Below are 10,749 nucleotides of genomic sequence, written 5' to 3' on the forward strand. Positions count from 1 at the left end.
CTCCAGCCGTGTGTGTGTGTGTGTGTGTGTGTGTGTGCGTGCGCATGTGTATGTACATGCGTGTGTGTCTGTGTGTGTGTATCAAATTCAATATAAAACATCTTTATTTTGGAGAATTTGAAAAATAAGGGAAAAACATTTAAATAAAATAAAAATTATAATCACTCAATATCTTCATGAATGACCAGCCCATTTACTCCAATACACAAAATTTTTGTGACGCCAAATCAGAAGGCTGTTTAGTGAACATGTAACAGGAACAAGTGGAGTGAGTGAAAGGAACTGATGTTTAGTGAAATCAGGCTAAGCTTGCCTAACACATTAATCTACTTCCCTAGCAGGACAGTTTGCCGATGAGACCTGCATATTCAGTATCTGTTGGGTAAGGCTCTTTCTTCCCTAGGGGCAGACAACCTCAGAAATTCTGTTATCCCTTCTAAAGATGACCCCACCCAACCTCAAACCCAACTTTTATTGACAGATACTTTCTTTATACATATTACAGATATTCAGTTAGACTGGCCTAGAAACCCATTCTGTCTTTTTAAGGTAACTTCACATATATCTGCTCTGATCCATTATGTAAGATCTTGATATTCAGTTATCAAAGGGACAAAATTATTTCCAAATTCATAGCTGAGAAAGCCGGATTACAGCCTCCAAGTACTGCCAAAGGATTTTCAAATTATTTGATACTGTGCATAAAATTGTAACGAAGCCTTTTACATAAAAAGCTATGCAAAGAATTTTCCTCTTGACAAATTTTACAAATGAAATTACTTACATAAAAAATACTGTGTATAAAATAAGAACTCTTTTAAAACAAGTATTTATTTTACCCTGTCTCTGATAATCCTTGGTAACTGCTAGTAAATAAAAACCAAATTTTAAGAATAGGAGTTTGTTTAAGACAGACCATCCGAAAAGTTTCTGTTATCAAAAGTGCCTATTCCAGAATGCCAAAGTCATTTGCTTAGAAACCTAAAACGTACTGTTCATTCTTTTAAAAGAGTACACTGAACATACAAGCTAAATTTTTCTTAATGACTCTGTGATTATAATGGATTTCTATACAATATTGTTTCCAATCATTGTTTGGTACTGTTCTCAGGAACTAGAGGGATACAGACTTATTCCCCCTACAGACTAAGTTACCCAGATATTAAGAGTTTTTTGAGCCCTGATTTTTAGGTTTCTTCACTTCTTACTTATCAAAAATTAGCCACCTTTTTCTCTTGTGGGGATTAAAGAATGTTAGAGAAGTGTCTAACACACTGAGCCTTTAATAAATGTCAGTTGCCATTATTATTATGTGTTGCCAGTGCCTCTAGAAGCATTCCCTATTTTATTCTCCCCTTCTAGTCTGATGTGGGCTAACAAATCAAATAACCATGGGTCTACAATACCAGGGGTTAGATGAGTATGAAAACCAATGGAAACTATCATATGTTGCTGGTGGGAGGATAAAAGAATAAAACGACTTTGGAGAATAATCTGGCAACTTGTGGTCAAGTTTAAGATGCACATAGACTACATAATCTAGCAATGCCACTCTTAGGTATACAGGCACACCTCGGAGATATTGCAGGTTTGATTAGACCACCGCAATAAAGAATACTACAATGAGTCACATGAATTTTTTGGTTTCCCAGTTCATATAAAAGTTATGTTTACACTATACTGTAGTCTTACTAAGTGTGCAATAGCATTATGTCTAAAAACATGTACATACGTTAATTAAACATTTCATTGCTAAAAAATGCTAATCATCTAAACTTTCATGCGAGTTGTAGTAGTAACATCAAAGATCACAGATCACCATGACAAATATTATAATAATGGAAAAGTTTGAAATGTTGCAAGAATTACCCAAAAAAAGACACAGAAACATGAAGAGAACAAATGCTGTTGGAAAAATGGCACCCATAGACATGTGTGATGAAGGGTTGTCACAAACCTTCAATTTATTAAAATACACAGTATCTACGAAGTGCAATAAAAGGAGGTATGCCTGTACACTAGAAAAGCATTTGCACATGTGCTCAAGGAGATAAGTATAAGAACATTTTTGTAACACTATTTATAATAGGAGAAAAGATGGAAACAACCTAAATGTTCGTCAATATGAAAATGGATAGTGTGGTTAATTCATATCACATAGTATTCAGCAGTCAGGATGAATAAGCTATAATCACATGTCAATACTGACAAATTTCACAAATAATGTTAACTCAAAAAAGCAAGATGAAAAATAAAATGCTCAACATGATACCATTTATGTGGAAGCTAGCAACAGAAAATAAACTATATATTGTTAAAAGATACATAAATTCCTAGTAAAATAAAATTAAAATGCAAAGGCATGATAAACAGCAAATTCAGGATAGCAGTTATCTCTAGGGAAAAAGAATAATGGGATGGGGAGGGATACAAACAAGGGCTTCTTTTGTATCTATTCCTTTAAAAAACAAATATGAAACAAACAGCAAAATTTGACAAATGCTGGTGGTTGGTATATACAAGTGTGTTACATTTTATTCTTTTCCATAGAACTGGAATACATTTCATTTTTAAAGTGGAAATAGAAAAACACAAAGTCCAAGGAGGTAAGACAAAGTGTAATTCCAGGAAGCTCCCAGAAAATTTAGGAGTATTGGCAAGCTTATTCTCATTCCTATTTCCTATGATCTAAATGAAGTTGAGGTAGTCCCCAACTATCAAAAGGGTTATAGACCAAAACCAATTTTGTATCAGTGTTGGGAATATAACTATGTTTTCCTATAGAAGTTTTAAAAACTCCTACTCATCTTTTAGGATCCATTTCTGATGTTAGCTTATTTCAGTGGTGTTCTGACTCCTACAGAACAGTTAGAACTTCCTCTACATGCCCACAACACTTTGTACCTACCTCTATTACTTATCAAATTACATTATAATTACTTGTTTTTAGATATGTCTTTTCCACTTGAATTGAATTCTTAAAGGAAAAGACCATGTCTCATTTTTTTGATATTCACAGCATCTAGTATACTGCCTGCTGCCCAATAAATGTCAAATGAATGTTAAAAATAAAGTATAACTAAACCAATAGCTGAAAGTGAATGGTGGAAAATTCTAAGTATATAAACTTTAGCACATGGATTTTGATATCTGTTTTAGCTACTTAGGTTTCTCAATTCTGTTCTGGTTAAGTTTTTAATACTTGAGAACAAAGCTCTCTATTGATAAAAAATAAGCTACAAGCCATGTCTAGAATTATATATAGTTAAAAGCTTTGCAGTGATGTGTCAGTTTATGTATGGACATACACATACTGATGTTATATATCCTTCAAGTTTAACTTCAAATTGGAAAAAAAAAAACCCAGAAGAAGTCACCAAATACTATCTGTTTTTCCACGATTTCTTGTTCAAGTAAGGCATCTGTGCATGCAATTAGGGTGCGAAGAGTAACTTAACACTAGGCAACGTTGGTTTGATTATTTACCTGTAACATTCTGTACTGCCCCAGACCTTTACAGAAAAATTATGCTATGAAAGTATACAACAAAAAGGTCATTTAAAGAAACACTTTATTCTGCTCTAATTACTTGAATATTGGTATTACCAATGATTAAGGGGAAAGAGAAGTAAATTTTGTTGAGTACCTACCTACTACATGCCCAGGCACTATACTAGTCACTTTGCTCAATTTAATTAACTTGTACAGGCCTGTAAGGTAGCTACAAATTAGAAAAAAAAGCTCACAACTAGTGAGAAACAAAGATTTGATTCCAAAGCCTATGCTCTGTGATACCACATTGTCTTTACAATGTTACAGGCAATGAACACAAATTGCACTGGAAAATGTACCTGTGTTTCATGTTTTAAGAATAAAATATCAAACAGTAGTGTAACACTTTACATTGCTGTTAAATTTGATTTATAGTAGATACACAGATTTAACAAAAAGATGGCAATAAAATTACCTGCACTGTTATTGTCATCATCCTGTTCAATGAAGACATGATCCAGAATAAAGCTGAGCAACTCAGACTGCAATGAAGAATCAGGGGTGTAAACTAATGGCTCTAACATGTCACGCCCTCCTGACATAATCTGATGGCTGAAGATCATCAAAATATCACATAGAATAGTGAAGGCCTAGTATAAAAATAAAAAAAATTAAAAAAAAAAGGATAGCATGCCATAAACCAAAGTTTCTCACGAACTGCCACAAGTAACTTACATATTCAATGTGGAAATAAAATCCAACTTTCTATATTTGAAACTCATAAGAAAAAGCAATGTCTACTATTTTCCTAAGATTTTAAAAGTGAAGAGTGTAATTTTTTCAACAATAACTACTGATATTTGCACTGTAATTTACTAACTGCAAGATAATTTCACAAATATTCTTTTTAATTTTCAGCAATTTTCTTTTAATTTTTTAAGTGATTTGTACAATATGTTAACATCATCAAAACATGCAATCAAGACTCAATCTCAGGTTTTCTGACTCCAAACCCCACCCTTTACACTATATATACCACAATGTCTCATGGTATACATTCTCAAATATCAAATAATGCATAAACTTGGTACCATTCTTTTCTTCTATGGAAGAAAAACACTTATACCAAGAAGATGAATATCTCCTAGAAGATCTCTTAGAAGAGAGAAAACAAAATCTATAGGACTTCTTAAGCACTCTCATTGTCAGTATATGTGATGATTAAGTAAGAAAAACATAACCAAGTGTGGGTCTGCTTACTAATCATCAGGCAAACTTGACAGTATAATAAACATAAGGTTGAAGTGGGACTTCCCTGGTGGTCCAGTGGCTAAGACTCCACGCTCCCAATGCAGGGGGTCTGGGTTCGATCCCTGGTCAGGGAACTAGATCCCACATGTCACAACTAAGAGTTCGTATGCCACAACTAAAGATCCCACATGCCACAACTAAGACCTGGCACAGCTAAATAAATAAATAAATAAAGCAATAAAGCTGAAGTGTTATATATATATATATTTTGGATGAAGTTATATCTTGAGGAGCTTTATAAAAACTCTGCCATCCAAAAATGGGCAGAAGACCTAAATAGACATTTCTCCAAAGAAGATATAGACTGCCAAAGGAAAATAAAATTTTTTGATCACAAAGTCAACAGAAAATTACATTTAATGGAAGACTACTACTAGAAGGACACATTATAATATAGACCTCAAAGCAGATTTTAATAATAGCTTTGCCTTTTTGGAACTAACCACATTTATTTTTTTCTCTATGCTTTTACCTCTTCTTTTGGTCTCTTCCTCTCATTTTACTACTATAGTAATAATTTATACCTATCAAGATATTTGAGTTTACAAAAGCTTTTGCAACATACACAGTAAGGATACACAGTGATAAGCGTGGTGACATTTACTAATTAGGTGAACTAACAGGTCTTGTGAGCTAACCAGGACATATTCCTGGAAGCTGTTAGGAAGACTAGTACACAGGCTATTTAATGACCAAATAATTAATCTCCAAGGCCTGAACAACAGATTATATATAAAGGAGATTACACACAATAACCCATAAGGAATTACTTGCTAACACTGTAAGAAATACGGAATATTAAGCTGAGTATCTTGGTGGCCTATGAAAATATATCAAGTAATACTTCATGTATTAAGTTTGGATCAGTGTATACTTCACTGAAATCCTATTCTAAGACATTAACTATAAACTCATTTTACTACCTTCTGAAATTTTGTCCCTCTTATCTGAATTATAGAGAAGAAAATGTCCCAAGTCCTTTATTGTTACAGTTCAAAACTAAATAGGCTCTTGGTCCCAGGATCAGAAGTTATTTTACAGATGGGAAAACTACCCATGGCACCAAGTAACAATGTATTTCCAGACTGAGAAGCTTGGCAGCAATGGAATCAAGAGGGCATATGGGGTGGGAAGGTAACACTGTGAAGACGGAAGTGACTAAAATTTTTATTTCAAAGTCCACATAAGAAAAAATAACTCACACAATCAGGAATGGGCAGGAATGCCAACATCTGATAATACTCTGAGATAACAAAACCAGATGGACCTTTCCTCCCTGAGGCATATCTGTTATACTTGTTGCTTTCAGGAATAATTTATGTAACTGCATACACCTACTTTGTATATATGGGTCTGTTTACCATGTGTGGCATAAAGAAACAATAACACAGAATAACTGCAATATGCGGGTAATCTATAATGCTCCACATGGAATTAATGTTAATCTATTTTTTGAGCATAGTATATATACAGACAGATACAAGATATTTCTACTTTGCCCAATTTCAGTATTTCTTAAATTTTCTATATTAGTTCAGATATTTATTCAGGGTTGCTTACAAAAGACTGCTATCTATAGTAATTACTAACCTGTTCTTTAACGGTGGTATTCACGTTGGTCAGGTAATGTTGACATATCTGACAGAATACCCTCATCTGTTTCTTTAAACGTAGCAAGTCCTCCTTGAAAAAAATTTAACATGAGCATTTTAAAATACTGTATTAAAAACTCATTCAATATTTAAGATATTTTATATTACATAAAACATCACCATATATTTAACTATGTTAACTCTGCTTGTATATTAGATTTTAAATCTTTATTATTTATCAAAAAGGAAAACAAAAACCACTTTTAAAATCTCAACAAATTGCAGGCTTAAAAACACCAGGTATATTCATGATAATTAGCTGACATCTAAAAATATTGTTTATATCATCTTTAACTCAGCCTTTTTCAATTTCCATTTCTCTGTTCATTCTGTAATACACTTAATTTACTATGTACTTAATATTGTAGGCCTAGTACTTAAAATCCTCAGACTATTAGTACATGCATATCATTAATGAATATATAAATACTGGTGGTGTAGTAAATATATGTTTTCACAAAGCTGAGCGTTCACTCAAAGCCAAATATCATCATATAGAAAAAGCATCTGTATATAAGAATAAAATTTTATCAAAAAAAATACCAGGTATATTAACGGACAATATCCTACGTGATCTGGGTCCTTTAGAATGAGAAAACTTATATGACTATATATGGCTATCCATATAAATCCACTACCTCAGAATGCTTAACAAGTAAAGATTTATATTCCATCCTCACTTTGTAATTTGATGGGTGGCCGACTGATGAATGGAATAAAATAAATGATAAAAAAGGGACAGCATGTTTCATTTTTCATTTGTAGGATAGTGGTTGTGCTTTTTAAAAACAGAGAGGGACCAAAGAAAAATTAGTTTTGTGGTATTACTCCACTTAAGAAAAAAAAATTTTAACCTACACTAAAAGGATGAATCTTTTTTTTCTTTTTCTAAATATTTACATCAGTTAATTTAAAATAGAAAACTACTTTATAAAGATCAGCCACACTAATTTATTTAAGGCATAACCTCTGGCCCGTCTCCTGATACTGGATGCCAAACGATAGAGCATCAGTACATATTTGGTATATGTAATAGACAAGTTAAATAAAAACAGGTTTAACTTAGAGATTGACTGGTGAAGAAAACTCAACCAAGCTTCAATAGAAATAATTTTTGCATTTAATAACCTTCATTTTTACCGTTTCCTCTACTAAAAGTATTACCTTTTTTCCCATGTTAATTTGTAACTCAATGCTTTTGATTTAGGTGAGCAATCATATTTGCTAATACAGTCACTGTTCCTACTGCAAGCTTGATATTGAATTAAACTTTTTGGGTGTCTGACAAAAAGTACACTAGTTTAACAACAGTACTACATTGTCTTTTCAAGGTGGAAAATATCCATTTGTAGATATAATTGCATCTTGTGCTTAAAAACCTCAAAAAAATTCTAAAATTATTCTGTGAATTATGCAAAACAAACATTATCAAGAGGATTCCTTTTTGAGGAAAATAACTATGAACAGCTAATTCTATAGCTTACAGAAATTACTTAATATTTATAAAAATGTGCCCAAATAATATTTAAGGCAACATCTACTACTACAAGTACAAAGTTTAAGTTTCTAATTTACAAATGAAAAAGGCAGTACTGTTTAGTTCAATTACTAAACACATCAAGGATTACCACTATAGATAAAAATTTGAAAGTTCTATGACCTAGTAGCTGGCACATTACACTCAACCAGAAAGTGATTTATCATGAATTTGGAACATCAGTACAGAGATCCTGAGTATGAATAAGGAGATCCCAAAACAATACAAGGCACAAGATCTAGGGACAGGTGGTTTGTAATAATTAATTTATATAACCCAACAGCTGTATCTGTATGTTTCAAAGGCTCTTGGTCATGATTTACAAAATCTGTAGTTCTTTATGTACCCAGTACTTTTGAGAATGATATGGAAATCCATAAATTATGCCACATATAAATGTGATTTTTAAACCCTAAACATATTAATGTTCTTTCACTGAATATACAACTACAAATAACTGTTTTTAAAAGTAAACATGCCTAAATAGATTAGAAATAAGCAAGATTTTATTGATGTCTTATGTTTAAGTTTGCTGAAAAGTTAATGAAATTTAATAAAAAAAGATGCCACTGAACCACCACAAACCTTTGTAGAGCTGCTTTCAGTTATCTTTGCAAGCTGCCAAAGGATTACATAGTGAGTGCATTGCAGTGCGTGAATAACAATCTATAAAAGAACAAAGAGAATACAGTTAAATTTTACAAGTCACAAGTTTTCTTTCTCAAAGTTAAATATGTAACTTGTAAATAAATAAAAACCTGTTCAGGCATGTCTCCATTTTCAATTCCGGTTTTCAATAGTTTGTAATTACAAGCAAACAAATCCCACTTTGAAAGATCATGGGCACTGTAAAAAAGAATTAAGTTATATTAAAAAGTTAAGCTTAATCACATTTGTTCTGGACTTGAGTGTTAACAGAATACTATTAAAGTAAAATGTAGTAAACTTTCTAACATGCGTCCACAAGAACAACAAAAAAAATGTGTATTTTTAAAAAGTATATTAGTTGATAATTTGTTGTTCCCCAATTCACAGCATGACTCTATCAAGCACTTTTTTCCCAAAAAGCACAAGAAATCCAGCAAAAAATTTGACACTATAATCCCCAAACATGCAATTTGGTTCTGATTTTGCTACAGTTTTAAGAAATCAGAAACTTTAAGATTCAACTTACTTATGAAAAGCAGTGATTCTCTTCAATGTTGACAATACCTGATATGCATCATCTTCATCAGGTTCTTCGCCCTATGAATGTTAATTATATCATATTAAACATTAATAACCACAAAAGTGAAAAATCTTAGGCTATCACATTGGTGATTTCCACACCTTGAAAATAAAGAATAACCTAATTAAAAACCACAAAATAACTTTGTCATTCAATACTTAGACCTGGCCAAATTTAAAGCAATGTGGCCAGAATAATGGGTAAACATAGAGTTGTTATAACAGATACATTGTACCCAAGAGCGAAAAACTGAATGACATTCTCCTTTCTTCCTTTAAGTGATCTTGACACAAAACAATGAAGACATCTACTCTTTCACAGTAATAAATGCATTGGGACAATAAAGAGAAATATATTAGAGGACAAGCAAGAGATCATAAAAGATAATACCTAAAGGACAAAATCTACTAAGTAAATGAAACACAGAGCTCAAGAAAGATATATCAGACCAATTAAAATTAATTTGGAAAAAATCCTCTGCATAAGGACTAGATATACTAATCCTTTTTCTGGGTATCAACTTTCCAATTTAGAGTAACTTAAGTTTTTGACAATTTTATGAGTCTCACTATAAGAAATTTACAAATTTTAAAAAATACTATCGAACTTACTGTATTAAACCCCGGGTCTCTCAAAAAAATGCTTGTTTTTCACCATCAATTTTTATACAAGGTAAGTAATTAAACTTAATTAACAAACCATAGTTTGATTTTAAATTAACTTGTCCTAATCAGAATCATATCCAGCCAACAGTAGAGCCATTACAATTTTTAAGAATGTGATCATTCGTACATCAACATATTTGCACAAACCTCCAATTAAGCAAAACATAGTAAGCATGAAATGTTATACACAGAAATAAGAAAGTTAAAGAAGCAACTGCTAAACAAAGTAACTGGAAATTACAAAAGTCCACATCATTTTTTGCAGCATTAATGACAAAAGTGATGTGGAAAAGGCTAAATGCATTAATTTGAGAATCACAACTTTTTACTTTATGCAAATCAATTAAACTTAAGTGTGCCTTTCCAGAAAAGATAAAAATCACAATAAAAATACAAGTGTATTTGAGCACCACACTTAAGCCTCTTTGGAAATACAACAGAACAACAAAACAACAAAACAACAAAATCGACAGTGGCTATAATTTATCAAGGCTTTATAATATCAAAGACCATAAATAAACTTCCAAAATGTTAAGAAATACCCCAATTTTTGAGGTTACGTGGCCACAGTCTAGCTCAACTTTTCTGTTAACACCCTGTTCCCTAACAGCCTCTAGAGTTCAACTAAACCCTGGAAACTTCCCAGATCATTTCTTTAAATTAAAAAAAGGGGAAAGATGTTAGCTTTGCTTTCACCCTCTCTTAGTCGCAGATTCTTGCCACCTTCCTATTTTGGTGGATGAATAATAGTATCACGATGAATCACAGAGCAAAAAGTCTGAATGACTTTTCAACATACTGCTAGGGATTATCACCAAGACTGGTGACTAATTTGGTTCTGGGGGGTGGGGGGGGGTGCGCAGT

At 32.3% G+C, this 10,749-nt stretch overlaps 1 protein-coding gene across 1 annotated transcript in view; it reads right to left on the reverse strand.

Moving 5' to 3' along the window:
* The window catches only part of STAG2 (STAG2 cohesin complex component), a 117,413-nt gene that overhangs the window by 23,211 nt on the left and 83,453 nt on the right, over window positions 1-10,749 (reverse strand). The window contains exons 20-24 of the mRNA XM_024747079.1: window positions 9,167-9,237; window positions 8,751-8,838; window positions 8,578-8,658; window positions 6,394-6,486; window positions 3,968-4,142 (exon numbers count right to left, since the gene is read on the reverse strand). Coding sequence (XP_024602847.1) covers window positions 3,968-4,142; window positions 6,394-6,486; window positions 8,578-8,658; window positions 8,751-8,838; window positions 9,167-9,237 — 508 coding nt within the window. The remainder of the gene's footprint in view (window positions 1-3,967; window positions 4,143-6,393; window positions 6,487-8,577; window positions 8,659-8,750; window positions 8,839-9,166; window positions 9,238-10,749) is intronic.

Source organism: Neophocaena asiaeorientalis, unplaced genomic scaffold (assembly GCF_003031525.2).
Source record: "Neophocaena asiaeorientalis asiaeorientalis breed wild unplaced genomic scaffold, Neophocaena_asiaeorientalis_V1.1 scaffold492, whole genome shotgun sequence".
NCBI classification, from domain to species: Eukaryota; Metazoa; Chordata; class Mammalia; order Artiodactyla; family Phocoenidae; genus Neophocaena; species Neophocaena asiaeorientalis.